The sequence below is a fragment of the Salvia splendens genome, chromosome 1, assembly GCF_004379255.2.
Source record: "Salvia splendens isolate huo1 chromosome 1, SspV2, whole genome shotgun sequence".
Lineage (NCBI taxonomy): Eukaryota > Viridiplantae > Streptophyta > Magnoliopsida > Lamiales > Lamiaceae > Salvia > Salvia splendens.
This window is the reverse complement of record NC_056032.1, coordinates 45,419,096-45,443,711: the sequence shown is the minus strand read 5'-3', so window position 1 is coordinate 45,443,711 and position 24,616 is coordinate 45,419,096. Positions and strand designations below refer to the sequence as shown.

Sequence of the window (24,616 nt, the reverse complement as noted above, 5' to 3'; positions counted from 1 at the left end):
AGTACATAGCTGGCGAATACACGATTTTGTATGCAATTATTTTAGCTATTTATATAAATAAATTTTATTTAATATGAAATCTTATAAAATATCACGCTCATGACTAAACAAATTCAACCATAGCAAAAAAATAAATAAATAATGACATAACGGTATGTAAATTTATACTACTACTATTTGAATGTGGATATCAGTTACTGCGAAACATCATAATTCAGCTTATGGCATATAGTGCAAAACATGCTATAATTCAGCCATTGGTTAATGGAGTCGGAGGTTACACTAATTTTATTAAATAATGATTTTAGTTATAAATTAATAGTCATTTTAATTGTTTTTGATTAGCAAGATAAATGCACTTTTATTGATCCTTAATTTTTGTCTATAAATACATGTTCTTTCATTGTGGAATTATCTTTTCAATACAAACATTAGATAAATTTTATTACTATTTCCTCGAAGAATTCAAGCGGCTGACGACGAGAGTTCTCCTGCAATAATATATGGAGACAAAGGCGGTGGAGATATAGTCCTATGGGCTATGAGAAAGAGTGAAAGACAAAGAGCCAAAGACGTGATAGGTTGTGGAGAGAGAGCCATGTGAGAGAAGGTGAAAGGAAAATATTACTTATAAATCTTATTTTGAGGATCATGTGATGTTTGAGTGATATTAGTCCATATTTAAGCTTTTTTACATAATGTTATTTTTTTTACGAATATAATACCTCCGTCCCATAATAGATGGTACACTTGGGGATTGGTACGAGATTTTAGGAGAAGTTGTTTTATGTGTTAAGTGCAGAGGGAAAATAATATATATATATTAATGTGAGAGATGACTTTTTCTAAAAAACGAAATGTGACATCTTTTGTGGGATAAACTAAAAAGGAAAGTGTGATATCTATTATAGGACGGAGGGAGTAAATCATAGAAACTGACTATCGATAATATTTTGAAGTTAATGCATTGCATATTCATCTCGAACTTTGTCGCTTTCATAGATTTCATGCAAAGAAAACACTCAAAGTCAACGAAATGACAAATGGAAGCAAAGAAGACATAGAGTATAAAATAGCACATTGTTTTCGACGTACATGTATAAATCATCAATTTGGAGAGTGGGGAGGAAAATAAGGCCGAGGTAGAGTCAAAGATAGAGTTCTGTGACATAAGGTGAAAGGAAAATAGCACTTTTAAATCTTATTTTGAGGATCATGTTATGTTTAAGTGATATTAGTCCATATTTAAGCTTTTTTTAATGTTAGTTTGTTTTACTTTTTGTTAAGTGTTGTTTTAATTTTTTTTTGTCTTAGCTATAATAATTTTTTACAAATAGAATGTATCATAGAAACTGCCCATCTATAATATTTTGAAGTTAATGCATTGCATATTCATCTCAAACTTCGTCACTTCCACAGATTTCATGCAAAAAGAGCACCTATAGTCAACGAAATGACAAAAGTTATAATATAGGGTATGTAGTTGCTTTTTATTTGAAATTATTACATGTAGATGGTGAAAAATTGGCTTATGGAGTAGATTGCGCCAGTGCAGGACTAGTAAAGTGCAGGAGATGATAACCGGTAATGAAGAAGGGCATCCGAGCTAGATGGATGCGGATCAAAGATGTTAGGAAAATGATAAGGTGGAGGGGTATTGGAGTACAAAGAGAAGTCGGAGACGAATGTTTTGATATGAATGAGTTACTACCTAATAAATTGTTTGTTAGCAATACACTTTTTAATTAGTTGACCCAATTATACAGGCGAAGAGTGTACATGATTATTATTTTTATCTTATGGATTTAAGGCTAGATTCAGTTGTGCTACAATTCCAAAAACGTATATAAAAAAACAAAATAAACAAAATAAAACAAATTCTTATGGATTTATGTGATGACTTGGATTAATGCGATGAATTTATTGTTTAATTTAATATTAGATCTTTGAAATTGATAAAATATGAAGGTAGATTATATTTATTTTATTTTTCTATGACAATGGCTTCCATATGTTGAAAATTATAAATTGTATATTAATAATTTCAATATGCTGACATTAAATTTTACTATGTATTGTTTAAATAAGATTGTTCTTTTTATATCCAAAAATGTTTTAATCAATATATGTGCATTTGTTTTAATATAATTTTATATATTATACTAATTGCATAATTGGTATTAACATTTTACTTATATTACTCTAGATTGAGATTATAGTTATTAGTTGTGATTAATTTTACTGTTATAAATTTATTTTTATACTTTATTATTGCTATATTCATATATCTATTTAATAAAAAAAATTGATAGGAGTATGATATGCTCGCCATTGTGCACGGTTTTAAGGTCATTATTTGGTCCGTTTTGAATGTCAAAGTTGCATTACATGTCAATTATTCGCATATTTTATATATTTTTGTATTTTGACATGTTTTGTGAGAAAATGTGCATATTTGAGTTTAAAAAGGGAGTTGAAACGTGAAGTAGGAAATCTGGAGTTTCTGGGAGCGTCCAGCGACCGCTGCAACACTGCCGGCGACCGTCGGTGCTCAGCGGCTGCCATATCTGTAGCGGCCCGTTCCGGGAAATTTGTGCATGGGATGAAGACAAGTTCAACGACCGCTGGGGCGACCGCCACCCAAGAGTCAGAAGTCTCGGATCAATGCATGACGATCGCTGGCCAAGGTGCAGCGGTCCGCTACAAAAACGCGGCGAGCAGAATTTGCACTACTTCCTCTCCAAGATCTACCATATTTTGAAACTCTTTTCCTTATCTGAGGAGGGGCGATTTTCCCCCTATAAATAGCCTCTCAAGCTTCATCATTAGGATCCTCTTTTTGCAATATATTTTCCAGAGATTAAAAGTTAGAGTACTTCATTGTGCAAGGAGTTGAAGAAGGATTCAAGAATATCAAAGCTACAAGGATTCAACCTTTGGGTTTTATTTGTTTTAGTTTTATGTTCCAATTGTTTTCCCTTCAATCTATGTTTTTAGATTATTCTATCATGTGTAACTAAATTCATAGGATTCTAGGGATGTGTTAGTAACGACTTTGGTTATACAATTCCTTTTCTGTTTAATATATGTTTTGTTCTTACTTTGTTTCTTCCTTAAGTTGTTGTATAATGCTTCACGTTTGAGTGACACATTCTGTGATGAATTAATATAACTTGCTACATAATCGTGAGAGGAGGTTGGCGAGTTAGGTCCACTTAATAGACACTACAATTAGTTTCCTTTAAAACGACACTGTTAATTGAGAGTGAGGACTTTTCAAGGGTCTTAGGAGCTTTTAGGAGTTACGTATTTAGGATTGACAACCCTAATGTTTGTAACCAACGTTTGCATCGCATGAGCATAAACTAGGTGACTCGTTCTATTAAAATAAGAACTGTGCTAGGGTATTTTAGTTGGAATTTGTATAACCATAACTGTGAACGCACATCCCTAGAATTCCCTTATCTCTATACTTTTATCTCTGTGATTTATTTGCAATTAGTTGTTTATTGCTTTCAATCGTTATTTGTTTTCAAAAATTCAAAAAATCTTTTGGTTTTCCAAATAGTAATTGAGTTTTAGTAGAGGGTAGTCATTCTGTGATTGTTTTCCCCGTGATCGATATCCGGTACTAACCTTTAGCTATACTATTCCTACTTTGTATACTTGCAGGTATTTATAGTTCTAATAAAAAGTGCATCAGAGTATTAACTATACAAATTGTAACTTGCGGAAGTATAATTGTATATGAAATTGAGAAAACCATCTTAAACCTACTTAATCCACAACTTTTATTTATTTTTCAAAAAATTGATCAATAAAGATTCTCTATTTATTCTTGTGATGATCTGAATTCTTGACCTTTTGAATTGAGAAAAAATGTTATATCAACTGAGTAGCGTTTCATCGTCTTCTTATTTTAATATTTTTATTGTACGAAATGTGTTTAAATAAATGATAAGCCTGATTTTGTAATTAAAATTTGAAGATAATTTATAATAGAAATATTTAGGAATAAATAAAATATTAGTTGAACTAAAACAACAAACATCGAAAATTTCATCCGAAAACTAAAAGCAATTTGAATGAAATCAAATGAAAAAAAAAAGAATCCTATAAAAAAAATCAACTAATTCTCGAAACATTGCTAGAGCCATTTAGAAGAAAATCCGCCACCACCTTCATTGGTGTCGTCGGACGGCAATTATTATCGTGTGTAAACCTAGTGGTCATCTCAACCCTTAACTCTACTGTTGACCCTTGGGCAAGCTTTTGATGCGCGTCGTAACACGAGGTACACCACAGCCTCCTGATGCACCGTTCCCAAGCCGTGGTTGAATCCTGGGACTTCGCAGTACCCGATGGCAGAGAAGCTTTGTCAAGAGGCACAATACAACGTAATGTTGAGATAAGTGGAATTGCAAGGATATTGGAATTTGATGTCCAGGTATTATGATTTGAGGGGTTACTAGAATATTCTAAAATGTACCATTGTCGTTGTTGTACGTAGATATGCTCCGGCTTGAACCATAAAAATAAGAACAATGCAATTATTCCACATATGATAGCAATAATAAATATTTTAGCTAAGCGCTCAAAAAAAGCCAATTGACTCAACACCAAGTTTAAAGTTATGAAAAAAAAACATGGGGCTATTATTTATAGGCAGAATAAATCATAATCCTATTTGTAAAACTTGACTCTGTTATGAAAAAGTATGAATTTTAATATGTTTTACATTTACAACATTCTAATTTTTTTTGGTAAAGTTTGTTCTGACAAATTTATAAAAGGACTTAGTTTTACAAATAAAACAACTTAGTTTTACTAATTACTTGGCGATGAGCTAAACTGCCGATCGAAACAAGAAATATTAATTATGTTATAGGTGTAACATTTTAAGAGTTATTAAAATTAAGTGCAATTACTTTATAATTGTACTGATGTATAATGTTTAATTTGTCAGAAATGGGCCTAATTTATAGTATTTGCGATGGCTATAAAGTAGAAACCATCTTTAGAAGATAATACATGGGTCTTTTAGGTTCAATTTGTTTGAAATGGGCCTAATATAAATTTGGGATAAAAAAATTTCTTCGAGTTATGTGGCATATTACAAAGTTATTTTCAAATGATTATTTATATTTTTAGATGTGGGACTATTATAGTCAGGGAAAAATAAAAGGAGTACATAATTTCCTTTCATAAATAATTGCGAAGAATAATTAGAATTTATAATGGGCCGACCCAAATTGAGATTAAACAAATTTTTGGATAATTGTATTGTATCTGCATGTGATTCAATGACGTCACACATTCCCAAATTCGAAATTAAATAATTAAAAATTAGGAAAATAAGATTGTTTTTTAGAACCAAAATTAAGGACTAAATTAAATGTCAATTTGACTGATCAGTATTTTGGGGGCACTAAACGTTTTGCCTTGGCCTCTTGAAGTCTGAACAAAATTAATATTAGTTGAGTTATTCAAAGTTGCCACTTGCCTGGACCTTGATTTTAGATAATTTACCTTAATTAGGTTTTGATTTGGAGGGAAAGCTAGTTAAGTGAAATTCATTGGATTAAGTGCTTGTATTTTAGCATTTCTAGGATAAAAGTTTTTTAGAAATATGAGAAAATTTATAAGTAATGGTCATTTGCAAAGTTGTATAAACATACAACAAATCAATTGTAATTCGAGAGGAAGGAAACCATTTTTTCGTAAGATAAATTACGCTTCAACTAGTGTTTTCTGGTTGACTTGTTGTTTCTAAAGATAAAAAAACTTCCTCTTAGGGTGTAAGAGTGCTTCAGTTCGTTAGACACCGACGAACAAGATAGATCATTAAGAATTAATGAACTTTTGATATATAATAAATGATACTGTAGCTGAAGTTTTAAATTGTATTGTTGATAATTGTTTTATAAACAATGTTCCAATATAGGAGCATGTAGTGCCGGTAAATTTTTACAACAATTAAATTAAAAGAGAACATAACTAATTTTGAAGTTAAAAATATTACTCCCTCCGTCCCATAGTAGATGTCACACTTGGGGATTGGCACGGGATTTTTTATGAGGTATTGTTTTGTGTGTTAAGTGTAAAGAGAAAATAATATATTTATATTAATGTGAGAGAGAAGTTTTTCCAAAAAAGAAAATGTGGCATCTTTTGTGGGACAAACTAAAAAGGAAAGTGTGACATCTACTATGGGACGAGGGAGTATATTTTTTGAATCATAAAAATAAAGAACGACAAGAGGGATGCATAGTTGAATCGAACCACATATCACGGCCAGAACAAGATGGCCTATCAGTTCTACCGATCTGATTCTCAATCTAAAAATTTCAAAATCGTAACATCTACTCAAACGCCGATTTCGGTTAAAACCTAGGAAAATTTAGAAAATAACTTCGTTCTCTTAGTAAATATAGTCCATAGTTGTTGTAAAAGGTTTATTTGTTTGTTTTTATGTTTTAATTTTAATAAAATAATAATAATTTAGAGGTTTCGAAAAATCACTTTCACTTTATAAATAATATGTGCCTAAATCAAGGAAAACGTATAATGTGTAATTTTTCTACATAAAAAGTAGAAAACAAATGAAAAACTCAAAAAGGTAACAGATCATGTTTGGCCATCGAATATTTAAGAGGCAGTTATCAAATAAATACATTGTTGTTTATTAAAATAATGAAAAAGACATTTGAATTTTTATTGTTTGCTAACTATCCCTATTAATTCATCTCTCTGAGTAAATTGCTAAACGTGCACCTATCCACTTCTATTAATGAAGATCATTTAACTCCACTTTTGTATAATTATTAACCTCTTTATTCTCATTTACAAATATTGTTACAATTAGTCAATCATATACAGTGATTTATTTCTAATTACTGCATATATAGGTACACAATTAGCCACTAGACATTTATATTGGTAACATATCACTATCATCTTAACAATTAAACTATAAATTTTCTAAAACCTAAAAGTTTTAAAGAGACTTCATGATACGAGCATCTTCATAGTGCGTGCATGTCAAACCCAACTCAAAAACCGAAATTTGACACAACCAGAAGGAGGAGGTAGGAGATGCGGGGTAAAGAGTGATTAACAATATTTATCATAACTATACTTTAGATTTAAGGGCAAATTGTCGGAAAAATCAAGTTTGATCAATCATCAATTTATAGTCAATTCCACAATTTTGCAAAAATGACAAACCAACATTGATATTTTTCTCAATTGTCTTATAATGGAGTACTATTTGATTTGAGGTCTATTATGTACGATGTGGCGGACGGAAAATATTATGTGTACAAAATGGTTGACTAATTAAAGACGGCGTCAATAAAGATGCGTGTGTCACGTTAATAAATTCAGACATAAAACATGACATAATTCATTGTCATAAGACAATTTAAGAAAAATCTCAAAATTATATAATTGGTCATTTGTATAATTTTTCCGACTATTTGCAATAGATTTAATCGTAATAAAAGAAATAAAAAGAAAAAGGGTATATTCATTCCATCAGTATGGAGTGAAAAGACTATAAGAAACATGCAATAAATTCTGTTATTGTACAGAAATATTTAACAAATAATGTGCATTTACATTGACGCAACAATTCAAAGCCGATCAGTGGAGATTGTCAGATTTCAATTCACATTTATTATTGTTTGTTGTACAAAAATGTGAGAAAAAATTGGGATTTTATCTTTATGAGCAACTGTTTTCAGTTGAATCATTATTTTCCTCAATTTCCAAAGTTTTTGTTATTTTACTCTCTGTCAAAATATTTTGACTCATTTATAATTTGGAAATTCACAGTATTCTATATTTGGTTTTCAAATTTCTGTAAATTTATTGTGTGTGTAAATTTATATTAGTAAATTGGGTGACAGAGGCAGAGGTGAAACGACATGAAATAGAAGATTGAAGAAGATGAAGAAGACTAACAATTTACAGTGTATGTTATGAATGAATCTGTCTCATGTGATAATTTTGGAAAATGAGGTGAATTATGTGATGTATAAATTCAAACTACTGTTTCTTCATTTGCAGACATATTTGTCTGCTGCTCCCAACAAAATTGTCCACGGTAGTATGAAAATGTGACAATAAATTTTGAAAAAGAAAAGTAACTTGGGAATAAAATATATAGTTGTAGATTTTACTCGACTTCTTTGAGTTCTAGCTTTTCTTTTTATAAAACAAAATGGTAAAAATATACTTCTAGACTATGAGTTTCTCTTAGTTAAAAACATTTAGGTTGTAACAAAAAGTAATTATTTGCTGGAATTTTTTCATTGGTGGAAAATAACAAACTCGAAATAAAATTCGTGGAAAAAATCCAACTTTTTGAAAGTTACGTGATATTAAGTGTCAATATCCTTAAAAACATTTATTTAGGTTGTAACATATGCTTAGAAATCCATATAGATATAGTTAGCAATACATAAGAAAAGGATTAGAGAGAGAACAAATCTTGTTTTAATGTAGAACTCCATTGGTAATGCCCTAGTTTTCACTTTTTATGCTGTGGGGCTAAAAAGACCACTTTTTTATGGGATAAAGTCCACATAGATATAGTTAGCAATATATATGGGTCCTAAATAGAAAAAGAAATAAAGCAACAAAATGATAGATAAAAAAAAAGTTGAACAAGTTTATTTGAGGTTATTCGTATTGTTATAAAAACAATTGTTGCTTTTTCTAATAGACATTCTTTTATGCAAGGTGGGTGTCCATTGATTAATTTTATCGAATAGACTTTGTTTTATAATTTAACTTTGTACTCAAACGAATATTTTATTATTCACAAACTAAAACATGTAGGGAGTACTACTACTACTTAGTACTTTTGCAAATTTCAATAAAATTATATTCTAGGATAACACAAATTTTAATGCTACAAGAGAGTAAAAAAATAATTAAATTAATATTAATAGATAAGAAGATCCATATTATTAATAACATACTATAAACTGATCTACAATAACAAAGATTTCAAAAATATAATTTTAATAATATATATAAAAAAACTATTTTTGTTTTGTGACCGAATAGAGACGATTATAAACTATAATAGGAAATATTGTAATTATTATAAGCTTTTTTCTGTGTCCACATTACTTGCCGCTAGTTTTCTTTTCGGTCCTTCCGTCAATTCTTGTCACAATACTATGTTGGTAATGGATCCTACATTTTAATCATTCTATTTATATTTGATCATAAAACTAATACTCCATTTGTCCAATAAAAATATGTATAATTTTCATTTTCGCTCATACCACAAAAATATGGGTATTTCCATTAATAGAAAATTATCCCAATTTATTATCCGCATACATCAAGTTATTTACAACTCATACTACCATTAAAACATGAGTTATCTACCCTACCAAGCATGCTTCCATTATCCACTATCACTACTTTAACTATCATTTTCCTCTTCTCTCCTACTTTATTAATCTTGTCTTAATTGTCGTGCTATATCATATGCTCATAGTATAAAAAAGTAGAATATATATTTCACTACCTTTTTTCCATCATTTTTTATATTCCATCTATCTCATAAAAATAGAGACTTTTGAGATAACTCAAGTTATAACACATATTTAATTGGAGTATTAGGGAATTAAATTCACTTAGAGAGAAAAATTACTAAAAATAGTTTATATTTTTATAATACAAAGGAAGATGTAGTAGTGAAGTACTTCTTCCGTTCCATAATAATTGAGTCATTTTGTCATTTTTGTACGTTCCATAATAGTGGAGTCATTTCCTTTTTTAGTAAAATCATCACATTTCTCTCTTACTTTATTCTTTCTTCATTTCTCTACCTTTTTCATTTTCTACTTTATTATTCCTTTAACTAACTCATTTAACACAATTTTTCTTAAATCTCGTGTCGAAAAGAAACGAATCGACTACTATGGACCAGACGAATAGATGAGTATATTTTAAAATCGAGCCACGTCAACTTATTAGAGTTAATGGCTGAGAGATGATACAGTTTGTTTTATATTTGGGGAACTTAATTTTGATCAAAGTCAAATAATGAATATAGCACCCTTCTTCCACCTGCGCTATTTCTCCTTTAAAAGAGCAGAAAGCGGGTGAGAGAGTAAGGAGAGAGCTCCCAAATACTACTATGAAGCTAACGTAGGTGACTGAAGTGTGCTGTGCCTGTGTGCTTGAGAGAGAGAGAGAGAGAGTCACCGGAGTTTGACGTCAGCGCCGGCGAGATATCAGCAGGCATGATGAACGAGCAGAGCTTGGAGAAGCATATGGTGAAACAAATGGGTTGTATGACCGGCTTCCTTCAAATCTTCGATCGCCACCAGATTCTCTCCGCCAAACGCCACTACTCCGCCGCCAAGCGCCTCCCTCCCTCATTGGTACTATCACCTCACCATTTCCTTCTCTCCACGCTTAATTAAATATGAATGTCAAATATCACCACTTGTTTCAGGCGTTTGATTCTGCTTCGGAATCGGAGATATCAGCCCCAGCTTCGCCGGCGATCTCGATGGAATTTAGAAATCCGCCGCTCACCTCTCCTAGCCCCGATTTCCAGATGAAAGAAGGCGCCGCCGCCAAGTGTTCGTGGAAATTCAGCAAAGAACCCCCGCGCCTGTCGCTCGACAGCAGAGCCACCACCGATGCCAAGGGCGGCCTCCACCCCAAGGAAATACGCGCCGCCGACGACGATGAGAGCGACCAAACACTGCATCAACGCTCTCCCAGCGTCATCGCCAGGCTCATGGGACTGGAGCCGTTGCCGGAGGCGGAAACCACGCCGGAGCTCCGAAGATCCGCCTCCGCCTCGAGAATCTCCAGAGATCTCTTCCACTCGGGATTCGTCTCCGAGAGAAGCGATTTCTCCTCCAGTCAGGCTTTCGAAACCGCCGCCGCTGATGAATCACTCCTGTTTTCAGATCCGATAAATTATCTGCTGAAGAATGCTGCTAAAATTGATACGCCGAAAGCATTCAACAGAGGCGGCGGATTTCAACGCAAAAGCTTCGTCGACTCCGGCGACTTCTTCCCCGAGCCAAAGCAGGCGGTTTCTATCTTCAGCGAGACCGAAAACAGATTGAAACTGCGAGGAATTGATGAGCCGTCCAAGGATTTGGAGACATTGAAGCAAATCCTCGAAGCTCTCCAGCTCAAAGGACTTCTACATTCCAGAAAACACTCCGAGCTACACCAAATCCCCCAACGCACCTTCGTCTTCGACGATTCCCCGATCGTCGTGATGAAACCGTCGAGATCGCCGATTCACAATCGCAGCGGCGGACGGAAGGCGTACGGTCTCTCCGCAGAAAATTCACCGTCGATGAGCCCCCGCCGTGACAGGAATCCGCCACAGACCGGTCGAAATCCGACCACGAACCGAACCGAAGGCATTGCATTCGGAAGGCGGTCCAACTCAGCGTCAAACCGGCGGCTCCCTCCGGTTCGTTCTCCGAAGCTCAATCCGAGAAACAGTAAATCAGCGGCGGAGATCAATCGGAAAGAGAAGAAGGCAGGCGGCGGAGAGGATGAATCGTCGTCGATTTCCAGTAACAGTACCGTCACCACATCCACCGATACAGAGGTAATTGTGATTAACGGATGTTAATTAGAGATTAATTAAAAAGTAATTAGCTGATTAATGCGAAATTGCAGAGGTGTAAAAGGGAGGGGGAGCGAAGCAGCAGCTTGTTAGAGAGGTGTGATAAGCTGCTTCACAGCATAGCGGAAATTAATGCAACCGAAATGCAGTCGAGCCCCGTGTCAGTTCTTGATTCGTCCTTGTACAAGGACGAGTCCTCCCCCATCACGGCAAGACGTAGTATTGATTTCAAAGGTACAAACTTCATTTATCTCTGCTAAGTGGCATTAATATTAAACGTTATGGGAAGAAAAATCGCTAATTTTAATTAAATTTTGGTATGTCCTTCAACTTAAAAAATTACTAGTGTACAAAGCATTAATTTTAAAAAAAAAACCTCTCAATTTTCCCATGATAATGTCTCAATTTACTATTGGTAATGGTAATATATTGTTGATTAAGTGAATACATATTTTAAATTCATGTGGTTGAGTCATTTGCTAAGAATGTAAGAAAAAAGGAGAATTTTTTTTAAAATGTTAAAATTCATGGTTTTACGGTCAATTTTTTTTTAAGTTGCGGGACTAACAAGAATTTAAAACTTTCGTCCTTGGTTAATATGGCTTATGTATCACCTGCACATTGATGGTGGTGTTGTTGGATTTATAATCAATTGAAAAAGACTCATTCGTCTTGTTGTTGGAGTGAATTCCTCACTATCAATCTTGCATCATGTCATAAAAAATTCTCAAATTAAGCTACAAAATCTTGGAAAATGTTACTATTGCATACATAAACTGCATCAAGTTAAAAGTATGATGTTTGAATGATGCAAACAGATGAGTGTATTGAACTGGTCGAGGACTGGAGCTCCGAGATCGTCTCATTGCAAGACGATGATTTCGTGTACGTGTCTGATATCGTAAGGGCATCCCGTTACCTCCCACACGAGTCGGACATCTTCTCTTTGCTAGAGAAGCAACAGCGTCGTAAGGGAAAGGATACGTGCAAAGTGTCGAGGCTGCAAAGGAAGTTGATCTTCGACACGGTGCATGAGATCCTTGACAGGAATAGGCGGTTGCCTCCGTGGAAGGTGGCCACGTGGGGCCAGCACGGGCCATCTCTGGACAAGGTGTGGTCAGAGTTCCAAAGAGTGAGGGAGAGGGACGCGGCTCAAGACATGTTCGACACCATTTGTGGAGTCCTCAAGAAAGACCTTGCCGGAGACGGGATCTCCGGCTGGGAGGATTGCCCGTTGGAGATGTCCGAGATGATCTTGGACATTGAGCGGCTCGTATTCAAGGATCTCATCGGCGAGGTGATTCGAGATCTAGCGGCATTGGAGTCGAGTAACAAGGCAATGTTGCCAACCTTGCCTAGGAGGAAGTTGATTTTCTGAACTCCTACTTAGGGCATTTTGTCTTGATATTGTGACAAATACTATAGTGGTATATTATGCCCTTTTCATTTCGTGGTTGAGTATTTTCTTCATTTTGTCACTAATGCTACATGCAAACTGTGAAAATGAAAACAAGAAAAAAAAAGAGTAGAAAGATAAAAGAAATCATGTGCTGTCATTTTTTTGGTGTAATAACTTTATTATTGAAAGGGAAAAGAGAGATAAAGTAAAAAGGGGGAAATATTTACTTGCAATGGATATATTCTCTGCACTACCAACCTTTTTTTTTTTATCAAATTTTACTCACAACATAATTACTTTTAATTGCGAAATTAGAGAAATACACTAAAGTAGCGTAACATATGATTATACACTTAAATATTGGTATAGATGTGATCTATTATTGGAACACAAATAATATACTATGACACCAACATTTAGTTTTTTTTCTTGTAGGAATAATAGTTATGGTACAATTTCATCGCTTGTTTTTATGTGTATATTGGTCTTCTCTTGATTTCGATACTTTTAGTTTTTGCGTTGCCCTTCGATATGATACACTTTGAGGAGTTATTAATTCTCTTGTTTTATTTTTATTGATCCGTATAATGTTATGTCGTTTTTGTCTCCTACTTTGTCGAACTCGATGCTCACCATCTCTTTGGTTTAAAGCATTTTTACTTCATTTAAAAAATGAAAAATATGGTATAATATTTATAATTAGAGAATTAGATTGATTGGGGTATGATTTATGTCTGAAAAGTGAAAATCATATGGGGTGGGGTGAGACTGGGCCCACTCCCCAGGTGCTTATGATAAAATTCATTTTTGTAATCTAATCCACTCCAACATAGGTAATTACCAAATGTTGATTAATCGAATATTCTGGTTTCGGGCCAAGCCTAATATTTTATTATTACTTTATAATAGAGTAAGATACTAATTTGATTTCAGGATACTTATATATTTTAGAAAGTTGTCCCACTTTGGCTATGTTGGAGGAGTATTTCATTTCATGAATTTAGATGGGTGAATGTGCACGTATAATAGTACTACAAATTAAATCGAGTTTTAAAAATATATCTTCTACTTTATTGATTTGAATCACTTTTCTTTGTGGATTGGCTGATCCATTTTCTATTTTCATAATTATTTTACATTAGTTTTATTAAATATATGAGCTCTACAATTGTATAAAATTAACTCACATTTCTAAATAACTGTATCAAAAAGATGAGTATTATCGAACTATTGTTACCATTAAGTGTTTTGAGCTATTAAACTATGCACGCGATATATTATCAATGAGTCTAAGTTTTTATTTTACCCAAATAATAGACTGAATATACTTTCATGAGTTCATCGTTTTTAATACTTATATAGCTCAATGGTGAACGAGATTCATTTAGATTTTAAAAACCACACAATAGTTTTTTCACAATAAATTTTACAATTAATTAGTAAATGGCTACATATATAGGCTTTTAGAGTTACAATGTGGTCAAGTTGAACTTGTTTTATAACGTAGACTGCAATTATGTAAAAAAATTCAAGTTGCAGAAGAAGATCTTGATTGCCATTATTGAAATTCTCAAGGTTCTGACTTCGTATCCAACTACATTTATATTCTTGATTCTAAATCCTATATTTTTTATTTCTTTTATTACGTACTCCCTCTGTCCCATTTAAGATGACCCATTCGTTTTTCGCATTTGTTGAAAAAATCATAATAAATAGTTAAAGTGCAAGTGAAATAAGAGAGAATAATGTGGAAGAGGCTCTCTTCTACATTATTCTCTCTCTTACTTTATTTTCACTCCACTTTAACTATTTATTATGATTTTTCTAAAAACACGTGCAAAAAATGAAATAGGTCATCTTAACCGGGACGGAGAGAGTACTTTATAAAAATGTATCGTTCATTGATTAAAGATTCGTGTTCGGAGTTTACATTTTTCGGCCGAATAAATGTGTAAGGACTTACTCAAAATTGGAAGGTCGTTACACATAATCGAGAAAACAACGGAAAACACAGCTCATTATTTCATTATTTAAAACTATTCGCATTTTATGGATAAACACAGCTCATTATATTTTTCTGATAGCTACTATGATTTCTACTTTTTGTGCATGAGCTTTATATCTTCTTTTAGAGTTGATATGTTGACTCGTGATAAATGATCACATGACATGTATTTATTTAAAATGAAGTGGATTGTTGATCAAATAAATAAAAAAAATAAATAATCTTAACCTAAGTATTTTAGAAGTTGGTCTACCTACGTAATTCCATATAAGTATAGATATATTTATTTATTTTCTCTTTGTATTAAAAAAAGTGCATCCAAACATATGTGAGATTCAAACTCAGAATCCGTGAGCCTGAGACTTGGACTTGGGATTATCGTGTTGTTTTTAGGTTTGATTGTTGGACTTAAATTTGACAATGTTTGAACTCAAAAATTGTAACTTCTGCATTCATGTTACATTGATTCCAGCATGTTCCTTTTGTGCTTCGCCTATAAATATGGACATATGGTAGTACTACTGGGCGTATTTTGTTTTGCGAGAAGAGACATTATTCATGTTTATTGCAATTTTTTTTCTTTTTTTGATTTTCTTGTATTAGTTTATTTTTGTGTATTTCTTCTTCTTTTCTTTTATGTTTTGGGTTGTACCACGCACGGAAAGTTCTTATGTATATATCCAACTTCCACCGCTACTAATAATATTTGAAACTGTTGAAAGACTTGATTTTATTTGTTAGTGTTTGAGCTCATCAAGATCGGATTGAGCTGGTGGAAGAATCAAGTCAGGAAATAGCCGTTGGGAACCAAAACAGGAACTAGCCGTTGGAAACGGTTATAACCGTGTTCGGCAAAAGGAGCTGTTCGGCCAAAGGAAGCTGTTCGGCAAAAGGAAGCTGTTCAGCAATTGGAAGCTGTTCGGCAATTGGAAGCTGTTCGGCAAAAGGAAGCTGTTCAGCAATTGGAAGCTGTTCGGCAATTGGAAGCTGTTCGGCAATTGGAAGCTGTTCGGCAAAGGAAGCTGTTCGGCGGTTTTCTTGATCGATACTTCTTAAGGGAGTTGCGATTCATTCCGGAACTAACAACAACAGAAATCAAAAGTGATAGAGAGAGAATTCAAGAGAGGAAGTGTTATCTTTCAGCTGTGCGTTTTTAGCTCTCGAAGCAAGAAGTTTTCGGGCGAGTTGAGGGTTTTCCATCTTGTAAATTCTTGAGAGTTTTGAGTGCTCTTATGTTTGTAATTTCTCGAGTGATCAATAAAGAAACACACCAGATTCTGCCCGTGGATGTAGGCTTACGCCGAACCACGTAATTCGCTTGTGTTCTTCCTTGCATGTTGTCATTTCATTAATTTGCATTTCGATCATCACAACCGTAGGTTCGTTCTTCACAACGTGGCGCCGTCTGTGGGAAATTCGTCCACTGAATTGATCGAGAAGGCATAAAGTTTTGGGAGTTCTTTCTTTGTTTCCTCAAGAAGGCGCTCAACCTGTTTGAATAATGGCTGCAGCAAGGTTTGATGTTGAAAAGTTCACAGGCCGAAATGATTTTGGCCTATGGAGGCTGAAGATGAAAGCAATCTTGATGCAACAGGGTTTATGGGAAACCCTAAATGGTGGAGGCAGTAATGAGGAGGAGAAGCCCGAGCCTGATGAAAAGGAGAAGGCAAAGGCTCAAGACAGAGAGTACAAGGCATATAGTACCTTGATACTCAACCTCAATGACAGAGTCCTCAGAGAAGTTTCAAAGGAGGAGACAGCGGCTGGAGTTTGGTCCAAGTTGGAGTCATTATACATGGCCAAATCCTTGGCAAATCGGCTGCACCTGAAGCAGAAACTTCTCACTTTCAAGATTGCTGATGGAAAAGGTGTGTTGGAACAGCTCGAAGAATTTGGGAAATGCATCGATGATCTTGAGAACATTGATGAAGAGATTAAAGATGAGGACAAGGCTCTGATGTTGTTGAATTCCTTGCCACCAAGTTATGAGCATTTCAAGGATGCTATACTTCTTGGTAGAGAGTCCAAGATTGGATATGAAGAGGTGTACTCTGCTCTAAAGCTCAAGGAAATCCAGAAATCTAATCCAAAGTCCACTGAAATGGTGTCTGAGAGTCTGAATGTTGCTGATCACAAGAAGAATGTGAAAAGAAAGTCACAGAAGAAGCCATGGAAAAACAAGACAGCTGACTGGAAAGAGACCAGATCATGCCATCACTGCAAGAAACCAGGCCACATAAAGAAGAATTGTTGGGTTTGGAAGAAGAAGCAGGCCGAGGAAGAGAATGGCAAGAACAATGCTGATATTGCAGAAGAGTTGGTGGTCCCGGAGGCTCTGTGTGTGACTGAGGACATGGAAGAACTTCCATGGATCATGGATTCTGGATGTAGCTTCCACATGTGTCCAACTAGAAGTCATTTTGAGGAAATCAAGAATGCAGCTGGATCAGTTTTGTTAGGAAATGACCAGATATGCAGAATCAGAGGAATTGGGTCCATCAGGCTTAGACTTCATAATGGCTCCATCAGGTTACTCACTGGTGTGAGGTTTATTCCAGAGATTAAGAGGAATTTGATCTCTATTGGAGTGTTGGATGCAGCAGGATATAATTGCATATTATCTGATGGGATTATGAACATCGTCAAGAATGGTGATGTTGTTATGATGGCTGAGAGAAAGAGAAGCCTATACTATCTAAAGGCAAGTGTGGTTACTGGATCTGTGAATCTGGTGCAGGTATTAGACTTAAGAATGTGGCATCTCAGACTCGGACACTTGGGAGAAACTGGAATTAAAGAATTGGCCAAGAAGGAGCTGATTAAGCTGGAAAATCCCAATGAGCAGTTGGGTTTGTGTGAGCAATGTGTGCTCGGAAAGAGTAAGAAACTGCCCTATGGAAGAGGAATTCACAGCTCAAAGTCACCACTAGACTATGCCCACAGTGACTTGTGGGGCCCAGCTACACCAGCTTCATTGGGTGGAGGTAGATACTTTCTATCCATTATTGATGATTTTTCTAGAAAATTATGGGTGTTTATCTTGAAGGAAAAATCAGAGACATTCATGAAATTCAAGGAGTGGTGTAGGGAAGTGGAGGTGGAGAAAGGGTGTTCTTTGAAGTGTTTAAGAACTGATAATGGGCTGGAATTTCTGAGTGGGGAGTTTGATTCTTTCTGCAAGCAGAAAGGTATGAAGAGGCATAGGACATCTCCATCTAATCCCCAACAGAATGGAGTTGCTGAGCGCATGAATAGAACCATCCTAGAGCGAGTTAGATGTATGCTCTTTGGCTCTGGAATGGCTAAGAGATTCTGGGGTGAGGCTGTGAGTATGGCAGCAGTTCTCATCAATAGAAGTCCTTCTTCAGCTATAGCTTTTGACACTCCTGATCAGAGATGGTATGGAAAGGCCATGGATTATTCGAATATGAAGATTTTTGGTTGTATGGCTTATGCACACATCAAGCAAAGTAAGTTGGAGCCAAGGGCCTTGAGATGTGTGATGATTGGATACCAAAAGGGAGTGAAGGGCTACAGACTGTGGTGCATAGAGCCAGGAAATCAGAAAGTTATTATCTCTAGAGATGTGCAATTTGAAGAAAGTAGGATGCCATTTCTAGAAAAGGCTCAAGAGAGCCAGAGGCCATCTCATTCTGAGAAAGAACCAGAGCCTGAGAGGATGGTGGAGATGGGTGTTCCAGAACCTGAGGAGGCTGAGGAATCAGTTCAGGTGGAGGTTTCTGGAGCAGATAGAATTGCTGAGCCTGAACAGCAGATGGGAAATCATAGTGAACAAGAAGAAGCAGATGCTGATGTCTTGAACCCTGAAGAAGAGCAGCAGGATTTGGGTGACTATGTTCTAGCCAGAGATAGGGTCAGAAGAATCCCTAAACCATCTACAAGATACAGTGAAGAAGAATACTTGCTATATGCACTATGTGTTGCAGAAAACATAGAGTATGCAGAGCCTTCAAGCTTCAAGGAAGCTATGAGTTCTAAGGAGAGCAAGCAGTGGATGGAGGCTATGATAGATGAAATACAGTCCCTGATCAAGAACAAGACATGGGTGCTTGTGAAGAGACCTTCCACACAAAAACCAGTGAGTTGTAAGTGGATATACAAGAAAAAGTTGGAGGTTGGGAACAAGATTAGGTTCAAGGCTAGGCTTGTAGCTCGGGGGTTCACACAAGAGGAGGGAATAGACTATAATGAAGTATTTTCTCCAGTGGTAAAGCATGCCTCAATCAGAATTTTGCTAGCTATAGTTGCTCAAAGAAGTTGGTTTTTGGACCAACTTGATGTGAAGACAGCCTTTCTTCATGGAGAGCTTGAGGAAACTATATACATGAATCAGCCAGAGGGATTTGTGATACATGGGAGTGAAGATAAGGTTTGTCTACTAAAGAAAAGTCTATACGGTTTGAAGCAAGCAAGTAGACAATGGCATATCAAGTTTGATGAACATATGCAGAGTATGGGATTTATAAATTCCAGATATGATAGTTGTGTCTACTTCAAATCAAAGTCTGAGGGACCTGCTGTGTATTTGCTATTATATGTAGACGACATCTTGCTTGCTGGACCAGATAGACAGGAGCTAGATAGGGTGAAAGCCTTATTGAAAAAGGGATTTGAAATCAAGGATCTGGGGAGTGCTAGCAAGATTTTGGGAATGGATATATTCAGAAATGCAGATAAGAGGGTGTTGTGGTTGTCCCAAGAAGGCTACATTCAGAAAGTACTGCGCAAATATCAGATTGACAAGAGTAGAACAACCTCAGTGCCACTATCACAACAGACTAAGCTGTCCAAATCACAATGTCCCAGAAATCAGCAAGAAGAAAGAGAGATGAGCCAGATACCTTATTCCAACATAGTTGGGAGTGTGATGTATATGATGATATGCACAAGGCCTGATATTTCTCATGCGGTAAGCGTGGTAAGCAGATACATGTCCTGTCCGGGAAGAGAGCACTGGTTGGCTTTGAAAGGGATTCTCAAGTATCTCAAAGGAAGTAGTGATCTGGGAATAATGTTCAAATCAGAGAATGAAGGAGATAAGGATAGCATTATTGGGTTTTGCGATTCAGATTATGCAGCTAACCTTGATAATAGGCGCTCACAATCTGGGTACATATTTACCTTGTTCGGCTCCGCGGTGAGCTGGAAGTCTAATCTCCAATCCGTGGTGGCTCTATCGACGACGGAGGCAGAGTATATAGCTCTTGCTGAGGCAGTAAAGGAAAGCTTCTGGCTTAGGGGTATAGTTGGTGATTTTGGGGTGAAGCAAGAGAATGTTGTGATCAAGTGCGACAGCAATAGCGCGATTTGTCTCTCGAAACATCAGACATATCATGAACGCAGCAAACATATAGACGTGAGGCTGCATTTCATTCGAGATGAGGTTGAGAAGGGTGCGGTGAAGATTGAGAAGGTCAGCACCGAGCACAATGCGGCTGATGCACTTACTAAAGCCCTACCAAGATCCAAGTTCCGACATTGCTTGGATTTGGTTGGGGTGGTCCGAAATTTGTAAGTATGGGAAGGAAGGTGGAACTGGTGGTGATGGATCTTAGATTGCTCAAAGGTGGAGGATTTGTTAGTGTTTGAGCTCATCAAGATCGGATTGAGCTGGTGGAAGAATCAAGTCAGGAAATAGCCGTTGGGAACCAAAACAGGAACTAGCCGTTGGAAACGGTTATAACCGTGTTCGGCAAAAGGAGCTGTTCGGCCAAAGGAAGCTGTTCGGCAAAAGGAAGCTGTTCAGCAATTGGAAGCTGTTCGGCAATTGGAAGCTGTTCGGCAAAAGGAAGCTGTTCAGCAATTGGAAGCTGTTCGGCAATTGGAAGCTGTTCGGCAAAGGAAGCTGTTCGGCAAAGGAAGCTGTTCGGCGGTTTTCTTGATCGATACTTCTTAAGGGAGTTGCGATTCATTCCGGAACTAACAACAACAGAAATCAAAAGTGATAGAGAGAGAATTCAAGAGAGGAAGTGTTATCTTTCAGCTGTGCGTTTTTAGCTCTCGAAGCAAGAAGTTTTCGGGCGAGTTGAGGGTTTTCCATCTTGTAAATTCTTGAGAGTTTTGAGTGCTCTTATGTTTGTAATTTCTCGAGTGATCAATAAAGAAACACACCAGATTCTGCCCGTGGATGTAGGCTTACGCCGAACCACGTAATTCGCTTGTGTTCTTCCTTGCATGTTGTCATTTCATTAATTTGCATTTCGATCATCACAACCGTAGGTTCGTTCTTCACATTATTCATTCAACAACTTAACTTACAATGAGGAGCGGAGGCTGCCTAAATACACAAAGAACTATCTCTATACATGGTAAAGATTTGCCCTAGTATTAATTAGCATAAATACCGAGCATATCAATTTTGGTCCCTAATTGATTCCTAATTGATTTCTTTCCAACACTCCCCCTCAAGTTAAGTAATGAGATCATACATTCTTAACTTGTCTAATACTCCACGGAAACTTCTTGAATCTACAGCCTTTGTGAGGATGTCTGTCAGTTGGTCTTCAGATCTAACAAAAGGAATTTCCACCACCTTTGCTTCAACATTATCTTTGATGAAGTGTCGGTCCACCTCGACATGCTTCGTTCCATCATGCTGGACTGGGTTATCAGATATACTGATCGACGCCTTGTTGTCGCAGAACAGTTTACAAGACCTTTGTGAAACTAAGTCCAGCTCCGTCATCAACCTCTTCAGCCATAGGATTTCAATCAGCCCACTCCTAATCCCTCGAAATTCAGCCTCAGTGCTTGACAGAGCCACCACTTTTTGCTTCTTGCTCCTCTAAGTGACAAGATTTCCCCCTACGAAGGTAAGATATCCAGCAGTCGACTTTCTATCATTTGGATTTCCAGCACAATCAGCATCTGTGAAGCCATGAATTTCCAGGTGTCCATGTTTTTCAAACATAATCCCATGTCCCGGTGTTTCCTTTAGGTACCGAACAATCCTCAAGGATGCTTCCCAGTGAGCCGCTTGTGGTGCATGCATGAACTGGCTAACCACTCCTACTGCATAAGCAATGTCAGGCCTAGTATGGGATAAGTAGATCAACTTCCCTACTAGGCGCTGGTACCTCGTGCGATGGGTTGATTCCGCCCCTTCAATTATCTGGAGACCATGATTCTGCACCATAGGAGTGTCAGCTGGCTTGCAGTCAAGTAACCTGTTTCTGCCAGAAGATCGAGCACATACTTCCTTTGGCTGATGAAGATTCCCTCTCTTGACCTCAATACTTCTATCCCCAGGAAATACTTGAGTAAGCCCAAGTCCTTCATCTGAAATTCGGCAAACAATTTTTTCCTCTACTGGTTGATCTCATCCTCATCATCTCCTGTGAGTAGCATATCATCCGCATAAATGATTAAGCATGTGATCTTTCCTTCTCTTTTCTTCAGAAAAAGTGTGTGATCTGAGTTGCTTTGCTTGTACCCATACTTCTTCATTACCTCCGTGAATCTCCCAAACCAAGTTCGAGGTGACTGTTTGAGTCCATACAAAGTCTTCTTCAGTTTACAGACCTTTCCTCCTTTAAATTCCCCTGCAAAACCTGGCGGTGCCTCCATGTAAATAGGTTTCGATAGCTCCCCATGTAGGAATGCATTGGTTACATCAAACTGGTGTAGTGGTCATTCTCTGTTTGCCGCTATAGAGAGCAATACCTGAATAGTGCTCATCTTTGCAACTGGTGAGAACGTTTCAGCATAGTCAACTCCATATGCCTGGGTGTACCCTTTTGCCACCAGCCTTGCTTTATACCGTTCAATCGATCCATATGGCCTCCTTTTATGGTGAAGACCCATCGACACCCCACAGTGCGGACTCCATCCGGCTTCAGACATACCTCCCATGTTTTGTTCTTCATCAGAGCTCTCATTTCTACTAGCATCGCCTATCTCCAATGGGCAATTTTCATGGCTTCTTCTGCTATTCGAGGGAGCTCCTCTTCTTCATAAAGGGCTGCTGCAAATGCCCTTGCCATCTCACTCAAGTTTGCCTTAGCCAGATTTGCCACGGAATACCGGCTTCTCGAGCTAGTCCTTTCAGGGCTGTAGCGCTTTGCTGATATACCCCGAGTACTCCTTGGCGGAAGTATATATTGCCCTGTGTCACCGTCAACTACTGCATTCTCTTCTACACCAGACTCATTAGGAGTGTAACAATTGTACCATCTGAGCTAGTTTCAGGAATTACCTTAGATATCACTGGAGGAGGATCTAACTGCGGTGTAGGCGGCTGAGGAGGCTCCACAGCAGACGGGATCGGCTCGGCGGTTACACTAGCTTGCTCTGTTGGTTCCACCAATGAGTCGTCTGATTGTGGCAACACAGCCCAACTAAGGGGTCTAATGCTATCACTCGGGTTCTCCCCCTGGCTATCATAACTCTCCCCCTGGCCCCGAGTTTGGGCTTGGAAAAAATATTCACACTCCAGAAAATTACAGTTCATGGTTGTTATTATTTTCCTAGAAGTTGGGTCATAACAACTGTACCCTTTCTGATTAATCTCATATCTCAGAAAAATACATTTAAGAGCACACACATAAAATTTACTTCTTTCATGTTTGGGAATATGTACATAAACAGAGCAACCAAAAACTTGAAGGGGAAGAGTAAGAGGTTCAAGAATTTTAGCAAGGGCTGAAAGTACCTGCAGAGGGGGTTCGTATACCCAACATTTTCATAGGAAGACGATTGATTAAGTACACAGCAGTATCAACAGCTTCAGGCCACAAAAAATTTGGAACATTTGAGTCTAAAAACAGGGCTTGGGTGACTTCCAAGATTAATCTATTTTTTTGTTCTGCTACTCTATTTTGTTTTGGGGTATAAGGGCAAGTAGTTTGATGAACGAGGCCCTTACTCTTAAAAAATTCTGCCATTTCTTTATTAACAAATTCCCTACCGTTATCAGATCGAAGTACCTTAATAGAAGTTTGGAATTGTGTCTGAATTAAAGTGAAGAAAATGACAAATTTTTCAAAAACTTCAGGCTTATTTTTCAAAAAATATATTCAAGTCAATGTTGTGCAATCATCCACAAATATGAGAAAATATCTAAAACCATGATCACCAATAATAGGCGTTGGGCCCCACACATCAGCATGTACCAAAGAAAAAATATCCTTAACTCGTGTCTCACTAGATTTGAAAGATTGTCTGTGGCTCTTTGCCAAAACACAAGATTCACATGAAATGTCTTTAAACTTAGAAAACTTGGGAAACGGAATTTTAAAATAACCCGAGGATGGATGTCCCAATCTGCGGTGTCACAACCAGGCTTCTCGATTAGCAGATCCGTGAGCAAGCATTGCGGTGCCACCTTGTTGAGTAATCTCATCCACGTAGTAGAGGCCTTGACGCTCAGTGCCACGCCCAATTATCCTCCTCGTCCTGATATCCTGTAATACACAGAAATTGGGATGCATCAATAATGTACAGTTGAGCTCTTTTGTCACGTGACTAATGGACATGAGTTTATGGGATAATTTAGGCACATAAAGACAGTTGGAGAGTTTTAAGGTTGGTGAAATTTCTATGGTCCCGCTCCCACTAACGGCTG

The 24,616-nt window shown here is 36.7% G+C and overlaps 1 protein-coding gene across 1 annotated transcript; it reads left to right on the top strand.

The window, feature by feature from the left end:
- The first annotated feature begins 10,035 nt into the window (after positions 1-10,035).
- Positions 10,036-13,087, top strand: LOC121802000 (protein LONGIFOLIA 1-like). Its single transcript, XM_042201515.1, has 4 exons — positions 10,036-10,409; positions 10,484-11,611; positions 11,683-11,863; positions 12,448-13,087. The coding sequence occupies exons 1-4, from the start codon at positions 10,269-10,271 to the stop codon at positions 13,005-13,007; spliced, it is 2,010 nt and encodes a 669-aa protein (XP_042057449.1). The 5' UTR covers positions 10,036-10,268; the 3' UTR covers positions 13,008-13,087.
- The last annotated feature ends 11,529 nt before the right edge of the window (positions 13,088-24,616 follow it).